Source organism: Lichenostomus cassidix, chromosome 19 (assembly GCF_008360975.1).
Source record: "Lichenostomus cassidix isolate B80296 chromosome 19, HeHo_3.0, whole genome shotgun sequence".
NCBI classification, from domain to species: Eukaryota; Metazoa; Chordata; class Aves; order Passeriformes; family Meliphagidae; genus Lichenostomus; species Lichenostomus cassidix.
The window spans coordinates 1,942,378-1,962,813 of NC_139499.1; the positions used below are offsets into that span (position 1 = coordinate 1,942,378).

Consider the following 20,436-nt stretch of genomic DNA (forward strand, 5'->3'; position numbering starts at 1 on the left):
TTCTACCTAAAGCTGGGCACAGTGGCCTTAGGGGTTGATTTCCCTCCTTCCTCTGCTCCAGGATATTGCAGCCACATGGTGTTACTGCAGTGTGGCTTTGCAGAGCAGATGGCCTGGAAGAGTGGCGTGCTGGAAGGAGGGAAAATTGGCTTCGTGGGGCTGTCGCTGCTCGTTTGGGCCATGAGGTATTTGGTAGCTGCTGCCAACATATGGATTTGGTTTAAATTTCACAGAATAGGGAATCATGTGGATGAAAACATGATGTGCTTATTTGAGGCAAGGCAGCAGTGGCCACATTGCTTTTATAGGGGATCAAACCTCAGAAGAAAAGTTACTGATTTTTTTCCTGGCCATTAATTGTGATTCCCTGAAAAATTTTACCAGAATCACATTTTTTTTTCTCTTACTAACAGTAGGAAATAGGACTTAGTACTTGATTACTAAGTCTAGGATATGCACTTATCCTTAAGATAGGATTAGACCTCATGTAATGATTTTCAGCTGTTTATTATTTCATTTGACTAAGGCATGGCCTAACCCAGAGTTCACAGAGCCAAGCTGAATAAATGCCAGAAATATGCACAGCAGGGTTTGGGTTTTCTTTTTAAACATAAAGAGCCACGTACTTTCTGCAGACAATTACAGGCATGTAACATATGTGGAACTGTGGGATGAGGTCCACAATGGCCCTGTATTTATTTCAGTGTCCATATGGGAAGCATTTCTCCTGCTGCTCTGTGGACAGACATTCCTTTTCAGCACGAACACCACGGTGCTGAAGCTGGCACAGCCCACACACAGCCCCAGGATTTGGGATTTCATTGCCCCTCTAAGGCAAGAGGTTGATGTAAATGTTGGGGTTTGCAGGAATTAAGGTGGAGAATAAGTTATATTTACAGTACAAAGTCCAGGCAACTCATCCAAGGAGGTTCCATGAGCTCTCAGACAGTGATACCAAGAAATGGGCTTGTGCTGCTCCTCGGGTGCTCCTAAAAATGTCCTGCTGGTGGACAGAGCAACACAGAATTATCAAAGTTGGAAAAGACTCCAGGATCAAGTCCAGCCTTTGACTGATCCCCACCAGCCCAGAGCCCTGAGTGCCACATGCAGTTGGATCCATCAGGCCCTTCCCTTCCCTTCCCTTCCCTTCCCTTCCCTTCCCTTCCCTTCCCTTCCCTTCCCTTCCCTTCCCTTCCCTTCCCTTCCCTTCCCTTCCCTTCCCTTCCCTTCCCTTCCCTTCCCTTCCCTTCCCTTCCCTTCCCTTCCCTTCCCTTCCCTTCCCTTCCCTTCCCTTCCCTTCTCAGCAGGCAGCAGATGGGATTTGCTCCCCGGAGGAGGAGCAGCTCTTCTCCCCAGCCTGGAGAGGGGAGGGATGTTCATTTCATAACACGCTGGCAAGTGTTTAAAAATAAGTCAGCGGAGCAGCAGCCAGCATTGGCTGCAGATCAGAGTTTTGACATTGCAAAAGATAAAAGCAGATTTGGTAAAATTCTGTTCAGTCGCTGCAGTCTCAGCAATGCAATGATCCCAGTCTCAAACACTGGTGGTTTGTGGGGCTCCTTTGCTTTGCTGTGGCAGAAGCACACAGAGCCCCCAGGCCAGGTTCACATCCCTCCTGAGGGTGATGAAGCTGTGCTGATTAACAGAGTCTTGTCCCAGGGTCTTGCAGTCACCTTAAATATATTCATTTATTGCTGTTGTCAGTAGTTATTTGCACCTAGGTGGTGTTTGGGAAACCCAGTCATGTATCACAATCTCATTGAGTCCAAGTGAACAATAAAATAACACGGTGCTTCACAGACCTTACAGTTAATGACTTAACTAATTGCTCTAATTAATCTGTGCAAAATGGGGGAATTTGCCCTGGGACCTTTTGAAAAATTAGTAAACATATATTGTCCTTTCTTCTGTCAGATATTCTTATCCTGAGGTTTTTATCTCTGCTCTGGGTTACAGAAGAACAGCCGTGCTGGGACATCAAAGTGTAGCCAAAAATGCCTATTTAGCCTTAATTTATGCAGAATAACTTCCAGTGTCCACTCCCCTGCAAGTCTTCTCTTTGGGCTGGCAGGGGCTCTGCCTATGTTGGCAAACAGGGGGGAGGATTTTGGGGTTTGGGGTATAACACATGTGCTGTTTCAAAAGCCTTGCTCTGAAAACAATGGATTTTTGAGGCTCCTCTAGTTGAAATGAGCAGCACATTCCTTCCAAGCATGTATTGAAAATATGACAAATTATTTGGCCTAGAGGATGTGATACTGTCCTTCTAAATGTATCCTCCTGAGAATCTGACCTTTAAAAAGGATGTTTTGTTGTTGCTTTTTGTAGCAAGATAATTTCTACTACCACAAACTCCTGCCAGCCCCAGTTTGGAGCTGAAACCTTGAACAGCACAAATACATTTATTACTTTAGTGCTGTATTTTTGTGTGGTTTTTTTTGCCCTGTCCTTCCCCCTGCATGAACTTAGAAAAAAACCTGGTTCCAACTGCTCCTTATCTGTCTGGCACTGAAATTAGGGAAGTGATGATGGACACAAATAGGAAATGGGGGTGACGTGCCACAGAGAAAACTTCTCCTGGGTCTGAAATGAGATTCAGTAAATCCTCCCCTGCAAAAGGCCCTGACCTGCAGCCAAGTGGTCACTTTTAGATAAAACAGATCTGTCTTAGGGCTCACTGAAATAAGGGAAGGACTCCCAGGAGGTCAGGCTGCTCCAAAGCCATTTCAGCACCTTGAGTTCAGGAGTTCACTGCTTGTTTTAATCCCTACAAGGTGTGCAGAGTAATTGCCAATGCTGCAGTGCCTTCAGGTGCTGTCCCTGTGCACCCAGAGCTTCCAGCTGTGGGTTCTGAGGCTCATCACTTTCTTTTACTCATGCAAATTAATCTAATAGCTCACTTTGAAGTTCCTGCAGAGCACAGCAGAGCATCAGGTTCATGGGTTCTTGATGCCTTTCCTCCAGGGAAGCCTCTCACAGACTTAGAAAGTTGAATTCCAAATTTCAGAGTTCAAAGTCCTGCAGTCTTTGTTTCAAGCTTGAATTGTGGTTGATGCCAAATCAGCACCAATCCCTGAAGATGTAGTTGGAGTCTGGCTTTCTGATGGCAAGGTTTCCATCAATAATTTGAAACCTGAGGACAAGTGTATCCAGAGGAATCAATCCCTGACATTACACTTAACCATGGATATATAGAATTAAAGGGTTTTGGTACCCAGGGTTGTTAGGTTGAAGTGAGAAGGGTTAGTTTTGAGGAAAGGGGGATGAATGCTGCCATTAGATGCTTTAATAGCCAGAAACACCAGTATTCCCTCTCTGAGACAGAAAGGCATTAGAGCAGGGCAGTGGCACTGGAGGATGTTCCTGAGGCCCTTGAGCACATGTAGGGGTGAGATGGCTGAGATACAAGGAATGGATCAGGGTACAGAAAGTGTAGGAGAAGGGGAAGGAAGGAAAAGGAAGGAAAAGGAAGGGCTGGCTGATGCACAGGGCAGGATTTGTGGATGGGGCTGGCCTGCAAAGCCACTTGATTGTGGAGAGGCAGGAGGGCTCTGAGCACAGTAAGAGACAGGAAAGTGGAAGTAGGATGTGAATTTCTGGTGTGATGGGAAACTTTCCACTGGAAAAGCAACATTGAAGATCGAGTGCGATCCTGCAGCCACATTCCATTCTGAAAGAGTGTACTGCAAACCCAAGATTTAAGTCCAAAAGTTGCCTTTCCTCACTTCCTGCTCAACATTTGTTTCTCTCTTTGAATTGCAGATCCATGTTGCTCTCAGGTGTTTTGTCAAAAGATGGGATATCCTTTATCAGTGAATATAGAGAAGTGGATGTAATGCTTTTGGTTTTTCTCTTGGCCCACAGCTGAAGCAGGAGCTGTGTTTTGCTCAGAATTGAACCATTTCTCCAAGGACAGCTCAGTCTCTGCAGACTGAGGGGTGTGGAAGGCTTGGCCATGGCGAGAAGGAAGAAAAAAGTGGCAGATCCTGGAAGGATCTCTTTGGGAAAGAGTGGGGGTAAAGAAATGATCCCCTTCAGCCCTGGAGTGAATCAGGGAAGAGCGTGACCCTGTCCCTGTAGAGGAAGGTGTCCCCAGTTTGGGTCCCCAGCTCCTGCTGTCTGTCCCAAGCTCCCAGTAAAGTCAGATTTTCATTCTCAGCTTGGATTTGTTCTCATCCTGGGGATTTTAAGCACTACCCCCTTTTTTAGGGCATCTTTTCACAATATCTCCAGGACTTGCTTGAGCAGGGAGGGGATGAGACTCAGGCTTTGGCAGCTCGATGTCCACTGCAGCTGTATTTTCCAGAGAGCAGCAGATCCCCTGTTAAACCTGACCTGGAAAGGCAGGGAGCTGCTAAATGAGGTTGCTGACCCTGTCTATTGTACAACAACACTTTCTGCTCCCCTCTTAACTCCTTCAATTTGCTGGAGGGCAGCAGGGCCAGCTTTGGCAGGTGGGGGCTAATTGCATTCCTCAGGGAGGTGCAGGAGGGAGGGGAGGATGTAACTCACTTGGAGCTGTTGTGAGATACTTCCCAAATTGTTCGAGATGATCAGTTTGAGAATGAATTAAAATTTGGCTTTAACAATTTGGATTTCTTTCTGCCCACCTAGGACAAGCAAAGGGAAGGCATTTAGGGCTTTTTTTAACTGTAAGTATTGACACAAAAAAAATCAGTCACTGCCTGTGAGCTGGGGAGCTGCAGGGTTACTCATTAGCACCGTTTTTTAGGGGGGAATTGATTAGTATTAATGGAAATCCTGGTGGGTGTCTTGGGCCTGATCTTGGCTCCCCCAGGGCAAGCAGAGGGTGTGCAGTGCTGGGGACAAGAGAGGAGTGTGGGGAGCAAGGACTGAAGTGTTCAAGGGATGTGGTGTGGAAGGAGATGGGAGCTCAGAGGGACTGAAATCAGCTGCAGGTAGGATGGAATGACAGAAGAAGGAAGTGTGCATGTTGGAGGGCTGGGAGGGTGGGAAGGAATGTGGAAATGAGGATTGTGCTGGCCTGGGAAGTTGTGCAGCTCCTCCAGAGGGGAGGTTTGGCAAAGGCCACATTCTGCAAGTCCTTCTTTGCTTTCTGGCCCACAAGTGGAAAATGCAGTGGCAAGTGTGACTGGCAAGTGTGGTGGCACTCCCCAGGATGTGTGGGAATGTCTTCCTCAGGGTGGGAGGCTGGGGGAGGCCCAGGGGGACACCACACACCTGGGTGCTTGATCCACCTCGGGGGCTTCTTGTCATCGAACACCTTCCTCCCAGAGAAAGGCTCCAGACACTCCTCTTTGGCTAAAACTGGGATCCTGGGAAGCATTGCAGTGGTCGAAGCCCCCTGGATTTCCCTGGTCCCTCCAGCTCAGCCACAGAGCTGGGGCTTGGCTCTCAGAGCGAGGTGCTCAAGGAACAGTGGTCAGTGCTCAGGTGTCACCTGTCCCTTGGTGTGGTCACTGCAGATGGAGTGGCCTCTGGAGGAGACCCCCCTGCCATAGCAGGTAGTTCAGGAGGCAGGAAGTTCTCTGATTTCCTGAGAGAACAGGTTCTGTCTTTAAACACTAATCCTCGGGCTAAGTCACCTTGGAGAAGTTATTTTCTGTGTTTAACATCTGGATAAGGAGTGAGGTGTGTTTTAAGTTCTCTTAGAGCCCCAAACACAATGGCACCGAGACCCTATTGTACTGTGTACCCTATTGTACCAAGTGTTCTATAGAAGGATCAAGGACAGTCCTACTCCAGGTAGCTGAAACTCCCAGTCCTATATTTAGCTCCCTCTCAGGAGTGCTTTGAGCGTTAATTATGTTTTTCAAGCACTTAGTGCCTATCATCAGAAGCTCTCTGTAGAAACACAGAGTTAAATAGTCGCAGATCTGGGGACTCTTAGGAATGGTTGGATGCTGAGCAGTGTAACCATTCACAGATGGGTTTGGATGGTGGAGAGTGAGCTCCAGGCTTGCTCCTTGAGACAAAGCAGTTCAGCTGAAGCTTTCTAGAGCACTCGAGTTTCAGCGAGTTGGGGTTGGTAGCAGAGTGCTTGAATGCACACAAAGCTCTGCCTTCCCCACACAGAGACTGAGTCACACTGGGACAATCCCAGCTGTTTGTCCCAGAGGTGTCTATTGTGCCTCTGTGCTCATTCCAACAATGCCTCCATTCCATAAGCCACCCCGGATCCGTGGATGCTGTGTTCATCAGGAGAGTGCAGATGTGTGCAAGAATAAAGGCAGTGCAGTGGAGAATATTTCTCTCTGCTGACCAAATTAGCTCCTTTATTTCTGGCCGTGGCTGTGTCACCCCCACGGCCCATTGGCAGAGCACAAACAGATGGAAGGAGTTTGAAGAGCACAAGCACTCTCTGGGGTGCCCTGTGTGGCTGAGAGCACTGAGTGCACACCCCAAAGCCAGCAATAAATGGGCTTGGGCACTGAGTGAGGACAGTGTGTGAGCACAGACATGAAATGCACCAAGCAAACCCCTGCCAAATTGACTTTCTTGACCTTAAAAAGTAATTAGTGAGTTCACAGCTCGGTAAAATGCAATTAGTGGGATGAAGCTTGTACACACTTGCTGAGGATGCACATGTAAACCCAGAGTTTGTCTTTCTGCAGCCATGTTCCCATCCTCATCACATCCTGCTTTTGGGAAAGCCCATTTTGGGCAATGTCATCCCTTCTCTGATATGTCGGTTGTTAAACAATAGCTTGATGAGCACATTTGAAGTTGCCCAGGGAGGGATTATATGGATCAAAAGGCCCCTTTGGAGAAACTAGGAAGCATTCTGCAGATCCCTGTGCACAGGGGTGTTTCTCAGGATACAGTTCCATGTACCCTTTTTGTCCCCTGGTGCCCAAACTGTCTCAGTGACCTGAAACTCTGCTTGCTCCTTGCGTTACAAACACCTCATGGGTTTTCTCCCTCCCCCAGACTTCAGAGTAGGAAACAGGGAAGGAGGAGGGAGCTCCTTGATCCTCATCATCTCCCTCTGTAAGGTTTTATAGCCTGGTAGGCATTTTGGTGACCACCTGCAGTTTTCTGCCTCTCCCAGGGCTCTGTGGAGGAGGTGCCCTGTGCCTGGGGCTCACACAGTTGTGTAACCTCCTCCATACCCACAACATTCAGCCCCAAACCTGAGCAGCCACTTTTGTATTGATGATGTCTGCACTACACTGTGGTATTTCTTCATTTCTTATCTTGCCAAATGGCAACGATTTTCCCCTTTCCAACAGGCCAACCTATAGAGAGAGGAAATGTTTGCAGAAGGAAAACAGGAACATGCATTAGAGGAATCCACAAACACTAACAGCTTGCTATAGAGACGCGATCTGGAAATAACAGATTCCTTGTGAAAATAAAAATGCTAAATATTATTTATAACCTTTGAATGGGGTTCAAAAGCTGTTTGCTTGCATTTTTGTGGGTTCTGTTCTTTTCCTGCTGCCATACTTGTTCCCATGGTTCTGCTCCATTTCCTGGGGTAGTCCCATCTCACTGCAGGTGTAACTGCAGTCACAGCTTCTCTGGGAGCAAGATAGATTTAAGAAATTCTTGTTTCCCCACGTTTGGCTGTGTGGTTTTGGACTGGCACTGAAGTTTGACATCTCTGTTCCCAAGCAGCAGCTCTGCCTGGAAGCAAAAGGGTCATAACGGGGATGGGAATGGACTGTGCTACACAAAGACCTTAAAGTTTGCACTGGAAGATAAAAGCAGCAGTGGAAGCTCAACAAAAGGTTTGCCTGAGCCTGGAGTGGTGATGGGAGTGACTACCCAGGGACGGAGTTTGCAGTTTGGCCTCAGAAATCACTGCCTGAGCACAAATGTGAGAGTTGATGCTTTGCTGCTGAGGATGGAGGAGTTCGGGAACTTCTAAAACTGCCTGTACTAAAGAAGTTTCCAGACTCTTCCATCCTCAACATCAGAACAGTGTGGGTTGAAAAGGACCTGTGAAGATCATCTGGTTCCAATGGTCACTCAAAGCCCCATCCAAGCTGACCTTGCAGACTCCCAGTGATGGGATATGGGTGGTGTCCCTGGACAAAGAGCTGTTCCTGCCACGGTCCCTGAGCAGCCTGGCACGTAGGAGTGTGTCCTGCCAGAGTGTGTCCTGACAGCTCAGAGAGGAGAGCAAGATGAGTTCCCTCTTGCCTGAATTGCAGCCTGCCTCCTAAAAATAAAGCTGCAGGTAATTGCCTAATTTGTCACCCAAATGGGCCCTTGGCTGCCCAGTGTAAATATGTGAGGCTGTTTTTGCCCTTGGCCTTGCTGCCTCAAGGTGCTGTGTCCTGAGCCACCGCAGGCACCGAGCCAGGCACGTGTTTGGGAATGCTTTGGGGGCTGCAGCAAAGCCCACCACGTGCACAGCTTGTTTGGAGAATCAATACCCCATTAGGGGCATGGAGCAGGGACCTTGTCTGTCTTTGGAATGGTGACAGGCCCTAAATTGATCTTTGAAGTTCCTGGAACACTGTCAGCTCTGCAACGGCAAGTCCTGCCGTGGGTTATGTTATATGGCCTTGGGAGCTGCTAATACAGACTCTTCTTATGATGCTTCATCAGGTTTTAGCTCCCTGTGTGTTCTCTCAGAGCAGATGGATGGCTGGGCAAAGCTTTTCGTGTGCCTCTTTCCCTGGCTGCTGTCAGGGTGAGGAGAGCCTGGGATAATTCCCTCCATCCTCTCCTGGAACACCCACAGCAGCAGCCATGTGCCCAGAGCCCCTCTGGCACAAAGGAACAGAAATCCTTCCCCAGGCTGAGGCTGTTCAGTTCTGAGGAATGATTTATTTGGTTCTAACACCTGGGACTGGTCAAAGAGCTTGGAGATCGCTCTGACCTCCCTGCAAGTCCAAAACCAGTGGCATTTACCACTTGGCTCGCATTTATAAAATAACTTGTTGAAAAAGGCAGAACTTGGCTACAGAGCTGGTGCTGCAGCCTCAGCTGGTGACTCCAGGGTTGTGGCTGGGCTGGAGCAGCCAGCCCTGCTCACCTGGCACTGGCCTGGTGTCTGAAGAGGGGAAATGGCCCAAGAGAACTGGAGGGAGGAGCCTGGGGAGCATTTTGTCTGCAGAGTGACAGTGGTGGAGATAAAGCATCCAGGAATTCAACTGAGCCCGGGTTGTTGATGGCAGAGTGTTTCACCAAGGTGTCTTTCAGCCAGGCAGGTCTGGCTGTGGTGCCCTGGAGTGAAGCTCCTGTCCTGTGTGCTGTGCTGGGGATGTGCTCTGCCCTGCTGGGCATCTCTGCTTGGCTCTCCTCACTTCTTCCTGGCTGTGCTGCTGAGCCCCTGGCACAGGGTGCCCAGGGAAGCTGTGGCTGCCCCTGGATCCCTGGCAGTGTCCAAGGCCAGGCTGGACAGGGCTTGGAGCAGCCTGGGACAGTGGAAGGTGTCCCTGCCATGGCAGGGGGTTGGCATGAATGAGCTTTACGGACCCTTCCAACCCAAACCAGTCTGGGATTCCGTGTTGGGTGCTCTTTACAGAGTTCCCTCCCCTCTCTGAGAGTCACCCGTGCTTTCTCACTGCTGCCTGGGAGTGGTGGTGCTCTATGAAGGTTTGTGCCACTGGCAAAGTCCAGAGGGAAGCCAAAGGTTGCTCCAGACAGTTCTGACCAGCTCATGGAAATACATCTCTATGTGTTAGTGGGGAAAGGCTTGTACCTGAATCCCAGGAATGTTGAAAGCAGCCCTTAGGCAGGGCTGAATAAAGCCAGTTCTCTGGAGTTCTGTGGCATCTTGAGCACAGGTGAGGTGTGACTAGAGTCAGCTGTCTCAATAAATGATCTTAGTGATGGTTTTGACCCTGACTTTCCTTTTTGTTGCACATTGTGATCTACTCCTTTTTGCCTCTTTTTCCTCCCTTTCCTCCAGTATTTCCAGAATACGATGGTCCCAAATGTTAGTCAGAGGTACACATTTATATTTGTGTCATAACATGCAGGTGAGATTGTTGCCACAAACTCTTTCCTTCACCTCTTCTGCAAATACCCTTCATCCCTCCCTGCTCCCAGATCCCAGAGCTCCCAGATCCCAGGCTCTTCTCCAGAATCCCCAGGCAGTGCTGTGAAGGTGAATGTGAAGGCCAGTGGGATGGAACTGGTCATTTTGGGATAAACCTGGAACAGCTGTGATGGGCTTTGTGGGTGGAATTTGCCCTTTGAGCAGGGCAGCTCCAGCAGCAGCACAGTTCCTGGGGTGGCTGTGGCTGTACCCACAGGGAGGAGCATTGCTCTCACTGTTAAATTGCCAGGAATGCTTCCCACGTGTCCTGGGATAGAAATCACCTCCAGTCTTGTCTTCTGTGTCTGAACAAGGTGTTTCTGCCTGAGACTCCCAGGGCAGCAGTGCCTGTTCTCCCTGCTGAGCTGCAAAGAGCTTTCCTTAGCCTATGGATTTCAGCCTCTGCACCATCTCTGTTGTCAGCTTCTACCTTTTTCAACAAGTTATTTTATAAATGTGAGCCAAGTGGTAAATCCACTGATTTTGGACTTGCAGGGAGGACAGAGCGATCTCCAAGCTCTTTGACCAGTCTCAGGTGTTAGAACCAAATAAATCATTCCTCAGAACTGAACAGCCTCAGCCTGGGGAAGGATTTCTGTTACTTTGTGCCAGGGGCAAATCTTGATTGGGAAATTATCATTTGGAAGCAGAAGTTGGTCGTGTAATAGGCTAAATAGGCTTTGACATTCCCCTGATGACTGTATTGTCCTTGCTCTGGGTGCTGATCCTCCCTCTGGCTCTGAAGGTAATTTCCCTCTGTTTCCATTTCCATATTGATAAGAAAACTTCATTTTTGAATCTCTGTGTGTATGGACATATAAATGTATATTTATGTTTAAACATTTCAAATGAGATTTCCAGCCCTGTTCAGTGACTGTGCTCCTTTCTCCATCCTTTCCAAGGAGTGCAAGGAGGGAAGAAACCTGGACATTGTGTGACTGTTCCCATAATGATTCAAGCACAGTTGGGTTTAACACATTTTTCTACAGGTCATCATCTAATCTAATCTTAAACCAGAGTGGTTGTGCTGGATGGGACCTTAAAGCTCATCTCTTTCCACCCCCTGCCATGGTCAGGGACACATTCCACCAGACCAGGTTGCTCCAAGCCCCATCCAAACTGGCATTAAAAAGGTTATAATATTAAATATATTTAATAATGAGCTGTGCCCATCCTGGTTTTGGTCCTTGCCTGGCTGGGCTGCAAGAAAATGTGTTCAATTCCCTTACCCCCCACCTGTCACAATTATTTAAGTGAAATCTTAATGCTCTGTTGGACAAATTCATTTCAGCCAGAATTATTCACATAATTTTTCATAGGCAGGAGCTTTTTCAGAGATGCAATATGTTGGAGTACAGGTAAAATATGCTCTATTTTCAGTTTGTGTCTGCTCAAATCCCTCTTGCCAAGCCTGGGCCCATTCATCTGTTGCCCTTTCTTGAGTTCACATTTGTCATTCAGCATGAAGGCAGGGGGGGGACTTTCCTTGACCCTCTCCCCGTTTTGAAAGTCACCATGCTGATGGTAATCTCTGCAGTAAACCAACACATCATTTGCATGGTGAAGGACAGCAGGCAGCTCTGTGCACTCCTGCACTGGGAGAGATGTTCTGATATGCTGAAACCCAGCTCCTGGAAAAGGACTGCCCAGTGCAAGGGGAAGCTCTGACCCTTTAGCTGCAGCATCTGATTTGGAGGATAAGCTCTTGATAAGTGGTCAGCCCTGGGAAAAATAAATTCAGCAAGTACAGTGAATAGAATTGTGTAGGGTTCAGGGGAATACTGGTTTTTCAATGAGCTCTGGTATTTAAACTCATTTTTAAACTTTGTATGTGTGTTTTTCCCCAGGAGAAAGCAAACTCTTATCTTCTGATCCCTTTACTGCTACTTTTAATTTCCTCTGCAGGAGTATGAGGATGCTTTGGGGAGGCAGTAACAGCAAAGGAAGCTGACAGGGCCAGTTGGATTTGGTATTCCCTGCACAATTCCCACAGCCCTGTGGCAGCACATGTTCCACAGGTGTAACCCACAGCCAGAGGAACGTGAGTTATTTGCTCTAATAAACAACAGGTCTGAGCAAAGACTGGGTAAAAATGTGTGAAAACTGCTGCAAGGAGAGAAAATCCCATGCCCCAGGTTCCCCCAAAGCTGTAAAGGAAAACTGGTGCCTGTTCTTCTGCCAGTCAGCCTTGTTGGTAATGAAGGCTCCCTTTAGCAGTCAGTGTTTGCAGAGGTCACCAGGACAGCACTAGAAACTTCAGCTGTTTCCCTCATTTCCAGCATTACCTGGGACATTTTGCCCTCTGTAGCTGTTTGGTTTCTCATGCAGTGCCCTGAGAGCCTCTGCTGTGTCGTCTCTCTCTGACTCCCCTGCAGGTCACACACTCCCAGATTTGGCCATTTACCTCCTGGGCTGGGCTTTTTCCCCAAGTTGGAGATTTCTTGTTGGCCTTCAGCTCTGGCTGAATTAGACCAGCAGTAAACAGCCCTGTGAGAGCTCTTTGGGCTGGAAAATCCACTGTGCTTAACTGAGTAAGAGCTGTACTTTGCAGAGACATCTGCTTTAATTTTGTATTTATTGTTCCTGTGCTTTCCAGTACCATTCCAGTATTATCTATTTCTTCTGGAGAAGGAGGGCTTCATCTTTCTCCTGCCCATTGGAATGTGATTCTCACCCTGAGCTGTGTGTGCTCTGCACCTCATGCAGCAGGAGATGTAAATATGGAAAGATACAGCTAAAAACATTTGCTTTTCCGGAAATCTTTCCTTAAAAGCCAATCCAGTGCCACCCCTGCCATGGCAGGGACACTTTCCACTGTCCCAGGCTGCTCCAAGCCCTGTCCAGCCTGGCCTTGGACACTGCCAGGGATCCAGGGGCAGCCACAGCTTCTCTGGGCACCCTGTGCCAGGGCCTCCCCAATATCCTCCCAGGGAACAATTCCTTCCCAATATCCCATCTCTCCCTGCCCTCTGGCACTGGGAAACCATTCCCTGTGTCCTGTCCCTCCAGCCCTTGTCCCCAGTCCCTCTCCAGCTCCCTGTGACCCCTTTAGGCACTGGAAGGTTGATGTTCTTCTCCCTCCTCCACCCCCAGCCTTAAGCTCAACATCCATTTCTCAGTAATGCTTTTTCATTTCAGGTCTCTTCCTTCTTCCCCAGCCCCCTCAATCACAAATTTCCTCAGCTGAGGTTTCTTTTGGAGGGTTAATACTTTCCTTCATCCAGGCTGATGTGGAGCAAGAAGCTTTTTTCCCCCTGCAGCTCCTGGGGAGCCTTTGGAAATGAAGGCTGGGAATCACATTAGGTTGTATTTCACTAGAGCTTCTCTCTGTCCTAGAAAACTCCTGTCTCCTCATGAAATACACTCAGCTTAAGAAAAGACTAATATATTTACTCTAACTGTGCTCAGTCTAGGAATAATTTTGCTGTAGAGATTAAATTTTTATATCATCTTGAAGAAAACCAACTCCCTGCCAGTCCCCAGGGATTCCCTGTCTGGCCGTTTCAGCAGGAGGGGCTCAGATCTTGGCAGCTCTAAGTGGTGTCTCGTTTTTTCTTTTCCCTTCTCTTCCTGCAGTATAACACCAATATATTCCATTTGTTCCAAAGTTCAGAATTTTTAGGAGAATCTGAAAAAAAACCCTGTTTTAGTTTGGGGTGAGTGTGGCTTTGGGATGAGGGAAGCTTGAGGCTGCTCAGAGCTCTGATCTGCACCAACACCTCATCTCCATGCAGCCCCTCACCATCTCCTGAGCTTGCAGAATTCCCTAGGCACTGAATTTGCTCCCAAGATGAAGATTTTCTGTGGGGATTAGTGCTGTTTATCACTACGGATAGGCTGGAGCAGGCACCAGGAGAGACTTTTTGGCAGAGGTTCAGCACTTTCGCTTTGTGCCTGCCCAGAATGATAAAGGATTCGCTCTGGGATTTTAGGAGCAGTCCTGACTCTTTGCTTTGACCCTGTTTTTTGAAGAAACTAGCTGATAGCACCATGTTCTTGCTCTTTTTTGCTCATGGTGTCCCTCTGTGTCACTTCTGCCCTTCCAGGCCAATGTCAAGCAGGTTTCATGGAATGCCAGAATATCCTGAGCAACCAGAGGGGCTGGGCTCAGGGCAGTTCCTGAGGTCATAGCAAAGGCACCTCAAGTTCACAGAAAGGTGCCCAAAAAGGTGGTGACTAAAAGCCAGTGAATGGATTGAGTGGATGAGGATGTGCTGTAACCATTTGTTTTCAGTTCTGCCTCTCCTGAGGCACCTTTTCAGCCAGAAAAAAAGAAACAAATTCCTTCCTCTTCTGTTTGGACATGAATTATCTTCCTTGCCAAGCGTTCCTTGAGTCTTGCTTTGAGTGCCACACGCCAAAGTGACACTGCTGAACACTCCTGACATCCTGGGCTGGACATGAAATGTTTAACCAGCACAGAGACAGGCAGGGGATCCTGCCTGGCACATCTCACCTGGGAATATTCATCTCCAGGGCTCTCCCTGCAGGGCTGTCCTGGTGCCCTCCTGGAAGAGAAGGAGGGTGGTGGGATGTGGTAATGCCCTGCCCAACACATATGGATCAGTTTGATGGATTCCTTTGGTTAAATGATGTTGGTTTATCAGCATTTACTGACTTAGAGTAGCAGAAGGACAGAATAAACAGGAATAATGAATAAACTGAGTGAGTAGAGAGAAATGTGTGCTGGGCTCTGTGTGTTGGCATGATTGTGGTCTTGGAATGAAGCAGTTCATGGTGTTACAGGTTTAGCACTCAAAGCTGGTGGGTACAAAGTCATGTTTGACCTTTCTCTGGTGCCTCTGTAGGGGCCAGAGAGGCTTCACTTCACCAGCACCCTCATGTGGAGCCTCCCAGCAAGCCTGGGAGCTCTGGTGGCTCCGTGTTGGCTCTGCCATGTCTTGGCAGAGTGACACCAACCTGTGTACCTGTCCTGTGTGCTAGCAGCCCAGGAGGGCCAAGGAAGGTGTCCTGGTGCTGTCCAGCAGCTGCCACCCCTCTCCTGGTGCAGCAGGGATGAAGCTCTGGCTGCAGAGAGCACCCAGTTTGCTGCAGCCAGCTGAATTCCCTGGCAAAGAGCTCCCTGCTCCAGGCATCTCCTGCTGCTGCAGAGACCAGCTCAGGTCCCCAGGCTGGGGACTGAATTCACTCCAAAAATTAAGACATTTTGTGGGGATTAGTGCTTGGCCTCGGTGGTTGGTCATGGTTTGAACACTGAGGGAGTTTCCTGACCTCCAATTCCAGGTCCTTCACTGAGGTGCTGTGCTTGGGAGTACAATTCCCTTAACTGAGCCTGAGATAACAACCTCTGGAGACTGACTGGGATCTTGTGGGGAGTGGATTATCCTTGAGGGATCATCTTTCCCTGCTGGCTTCAAGTTTGGAGCTCTGAGGGAAGCACTGCTTTGGGTGTCTGAATGAAGTAATTAAAACCTAAAGTAAATAATGAATGATGAAGTAAATAAAACAGAGCCAGGATGGGATGTTCATGGTTCCCATATCCCACTGAGTGTCCTCCATCCATGGAGCTTCTGCTTACCTCAGGAAGTCCCCACTTCCCTGCAGCCCTCCTTACAGGGGTGTGGATGCACAAAACCAACAGCAAAAGCACTGGGGGAGTGAGAAATATGTTAAAATGAATCAAGAAAAGCAAAATTAGGCTTTAAAAGCAAACTGGGAGATGCTGAGGGTTCCTGGAGTGGAAGCATTTGGGGTTGGGAAGTTCATGGAGTGACCACAAAGTGCCACCTTTCCCAGCCTTCCTGAGGATCCTGAGGCTCCTGCTGGGCCTGGGGATGGAAAGAGGCAGTTGAGATGTGTAATCCATCCCCATGGCACAGCCAGGGGCTCCTGGCAGCTGATTTGTTGTTATTGTCCTCAGATAAAATCTAATCAAGCCCAGTGTGGTCAGAGGGTCTCCATCAGCTCTGATGGAGCAGGGGAGGATGTTGAGAGCTTCCTTGTCAGAAGGAATAATAACAATAATAACAACAACAATAATAATAATTCTTCAACCTGTGCTTCCAACTGTGATTTACATTCCCCAGCTGATTTTTTTCCTGCCTCTAAATGCTACTTTTTGAGGAAAAAAGTGTTTAATTCTGTGGGGAAGCAGAACTGTTTTGTCCAGGCAGTGGAAGTCCATGGTAGGTTGGGGAGCTAGACCAACCTCAAGGTTATTGTCCCTTCAGGAGCTTCAGAGGTGACAAAATCTGTCCTGCTCTCAGTCAGGGCTCTGCCATTGAAACAATGGGAATATACCCTGATGTCTTTAATTTCAAAAAAACCAAAAACAAACAGACAAGAAAGCAAAACAAAATCTATCATTGTTATTTTTGTGTTTCTGACAAAAAGAGAGTGGGACTCTGCTAATGGAAAATATTAAAATTCCAGGTGTCCTGTCTAATAAATAACAACATGAGCACAGACTTGGCTTCCCACAGCCACCACCAAATCATCCATGGAGCTCTTTATGTGCAGCTCGTTTTGAACTTTGCCTATTTCCTTCAGCTATGCAGATATAAATAAATAATTCCCCTTGATAAGGGTCCATGAACGCTGTACTTTAAAAGATAAGAAAGCTTTGAGGGGAAATTGTTTTTAAATCCATACCATTTGTATGCTGTTCACTGTTCACACTGAGCAGAAATTCATTCAGCTGGCACTTAACCAACCCTATTTTATTCCTGCTCGGTGTTCAACCTATCCTTCTCCTGGGGACACCTAACCTTCCATGTAATTACCTCTCTGAGAGTGGGAAGGAGGCCTGAATCACCTCCCCACCAACTAAATAAATACACAGATCCCTGGGACAGGTTATCAGCTGCATGCCAGGGGCAGGGCTGGCAGGAGCAGCGTGCAATTTCAAGACTTGAGTCATTTTTGTTCCAGCGTTGGGCCAAAGAAGGAGAATTTGGAATGGCTGCAGGAAACACAACCCAAAACAGCCCACATTTTTGGAGTAGTTTTGTTTCTTTTGGAAATAACAGCAGTGGGTTTTACCAGTGATGGGTTTTACCAGTGATTAATTTTACAAGTGATGGATTTTACCAGTGATGAGTTTTACCTGTGATGAATTTTGCCAGTGATGGGTTTTCCCAGTTATGGGTTTTACCCATTAATCACAGGTTTTACCTGTGATTAACTTTACCAGTGATGGGTTTTACCAGTGATGGATTTTACCAATGCTGAGTTTTACCTGTGATGGGTTTTACCAGTGGTGGGTTTTACCTGTGATAGATTTTACCAGTGATTAATCTTACCAGTTATGGATTTTACCAATGATGGGTTTTACCAGTGATGAGTTTTACCTGTGGTGAATTTTGCCACTGATTAATCTTACCAGTTGTGTAATTTACCAGTAGTGGCTTTTACTAGTGACAGGTTTTACCAATGATGGATTTTACGAGAGATTGGTTTTACCAGTGATTAATCCTACCAATTATGGGTTTTACCAGTGATGAGTTTTACCAGCAATGGACTTTACCAGCAATGGATTCTACCAATGATGAGTTTTACCAGTGATTAATTTTACCAATGATGGGTTTTACCAGTGATTAATTTTAACAATCATGGGTTTTACTAGTGATTAATTATAGCAGTGATGGGTTTTACCAGTGGTGGGTTTTACCAGTGACAGACTTTACAGTGATGGTGTTTTTGTTTCTGTTTTCCCCCCAGGTCTGTCCAAGTCCCTTGGGCTCATCGAGGGCTATGGTGGCCGTGGCAAAGGTGGCCTCCCAGCCACCCTGTCCCCCGAGGAGGAGGAGAAAGCAAAGGGACCCCATGAGAAGTATGGCTACAACTCCTACCTCAGTGAGAAGATTTCCCTGGACCGTTCCATCCCGGATTATCGCCCAACCAAGTGAGTGTTGGGAGGAAATGTTTCTGTTCAGGTGGCACCCGAGAGCCAGGTGTGCTGGTGGCTTTCCCTGTCAGGTTTGGTGCTGTTGGCTCTTCCCTCATCATTCCTAGGGTTCTGCTCAGTGAACAGAAACGGGGATAGTTGCGTGAAGCTGAGCTCATGGAATCAGGGAATCACTGAGGTTGGAAAAGCCCTCCAGGATTATCAAATCCAACCATTCCCCAGCACTGAGCCCAAGTGCCACATCCACAGGGCTGGGGACTCCAGCACTGCCCTGGGTGGCTGTGCCAGGGCCTGACCTCCCTTTCTGTGAAGAAATAATTCCCAGTATCCCCCCTAAACCTCCTGTGGCACAACTTAAGGCTGTTTCTCTTTGTCCTGTCCCTTGTTCCCTGGGAGAAGAAACTGATTCTCACCTAACCCCACCCTTGTTTTAGTTGGAGAGAGTTCATCAAGATGATTTATCAGGGAAAAAGTGAATTTCTCCCTACTCTGTCTCTGTTTTCCTTACGCAATTCATGATTTTGGGTGGAAGTGCTGCCATCAGAAGCTCAGCCCTGCTTTCACAGAGCTCTTAGTTTTCAACACCCTGCAAATGTGTGCAGAGAGTCTCCCCCTCTCTTTGTCAGCTCCCTCACATCCCTGCAGGACCTCTGGGGCCCTTGGGCTGCCCTCAGGCTCCTCCCAGCACAAGGATCCTCCTGGGACACTCAAGGATCTCCCTTTGGAGATCTGGGATGTTGAAGGAGTTGCTACAGCGGCAATATCCTTCCTCTCCTTTTTTTGATTGAGCTTTTAAGGTGCTGGTGATGTTTGCCTGCCAAGCACCACAGGAGAACAGCTTTTAAAAGAGGTGACACATCATTTTGTTACGACGATGAGGGAAGACATGCTGCAAGTTTATCTCTGTGAAGGTTAATTTTAGATATGGCTGGCAGAGTGTTCCTCAAAATGGGGAAGTGTCAGTTTGTCCAAGCCTGGAATGAAATCCCAGATAAAAAAATGAGCTGAGAGAGGTTGAGATTGTGACAGATCCATGTCCAATGCCTGTGTCATTAGGGCAGTGACAAAGCTGTTGCCTGGCATCTGCAGAGCATTGAAAATCCTACAGCCAGGGGATGCAACTCCAGGTGCTGGCAGATTGTTCAGGCTCTGGGAGCTTTTGTTCCTTCTCCTTTTGGGTGCTGCCTGAATTCCAAGCAGCCCCTCAGAGCATCCAGGGCTGTCAGCCACTGACAACAGAAAGCCTTGGATGAGTTTCCCAAGGAATGGAGGCCCAGCCTGCATTGTGCTGCTGCAGCTGATCCAGCCACTGTGAATTGCAGGTACAAATTGCACCTTTGCCTCTGTGATATGCAAATCCCAGCACAATGCTGAGCCCTTGGAGCGAGACCTTCTCCAGCACTTACCTGAGGCTGAGCTGCTCATTTCCATTTCTCATCCACAGCTCTGACTTCCAGCAGAGCCAGCATTACTTGGGCAGAATTAATTTGAGAAGTAATGTTTCTTTTCACATTTTGTGGGGAGAAAAGGATTAATTCTGACATTTTTTAGGCTTGCATTGTATTTTTCCTCAGTTCCACTATCCATCATTTCATGGGAGAGAGGACAGTGCATTGAAAATGCTTCATTTGGAGCTGGGCTGAGACTTTGGAGAGAATTTTTGGGCACTGAGAGCAGCTGCACAACTTAGTGTCTTTTGTCTATGTAAGAACTTCAGGAGTGTGTTTGTTTATTGGTTTTCTTTTTGTTTTGGGGATCAATTGTCTTGATATTGTAACAGAATAGTTGGCCTGGTAGGAAATAAGCTGGAGTTTGCTGAATAATTTGGAAAGTTTCAGCTTTTCCTACTTCTGGCTTCAAGGTTCCCTTGCTATTTAGTGCATTCAGTTTTATGGCTGATTTTATGAAGGGTTGAACACAAACCATTTAAGTCAAGTATCCTGGTCTCTGATTAAAATAGATTCAAGTCAAGGGAAATTAGCCTAAATGGCTTTGAAATTGCAGCATTAGGGGGGGAGAAACTGTTGAAAACCCTCCAGCTGATAAGCATTACAAAGCATGTAGCAGTTTTAAATATAATAGTGAAGCCTGTGTGGTTCAACCAAAGGCTGCTGAGTGTCTGGAATGCCAATGGACTGGGACTGGCCCTGGCAGAGGTTGGCATCCCCATCCCTTCCTCTCAGTTTGCCCTGTTTTTAAAGAAAGATTCATGTGGTCAAGTGTCACTGCCCTGAATGCAGGAACAGACCTGAGTCCTTTTCCTGCTCCCTCTTTGTGCCTGTGGCCAAAGGGAGCTGGAGTAAGGCGAGTTTAGAGGAAGTTAGCACGTTTTGTGTATATTTGTGTGTATCCAGGCTCCCTGCAGCTTGTGATCAGCGTCCCTGAGGTTCAGGATTCCCTGCTCTGAGTGATTTCAGGTGCTGCTGGTGAGGAGGAGCCAACCCAGCTCACAGCTCTGAGCTTCTCAGTCCTGCCCAGAGGCAGAGCAAGGAGAATTTCCATGGGGAAAATGGTCCCAGGGTTCTGAGAATGACATTCAGGAGAAGGTGAGGTTTTTCTCAGCAGCAGGAGCTGGGGCAGAACAACTTGT

General features: G+C 47.7%; 1 protein-coding gene across 1 annotated transcript in view; it reads left to right on the forward strand.

Moving 5' to 3' along the window:
* The window catches only part of GALNT17 (polypeptide N-acetylgalactosaminyltransferase 17), a 197,003-nt gene that overhangs the window by 35,149 nt on the left and 141,418 nt on the right, over positions 1-20,436 (forward strand). The window contains exon 2 of the mRNA XM_085078732.1: positions 17,660-17,843. Within this exon, the coding sequence (XP_084934858.1) occupies positions 17,660-17,843 (184 nt within the window). The remainder of the gene's footprint in view (positions 1-17,659; positions 17,844-20,436) is intronic.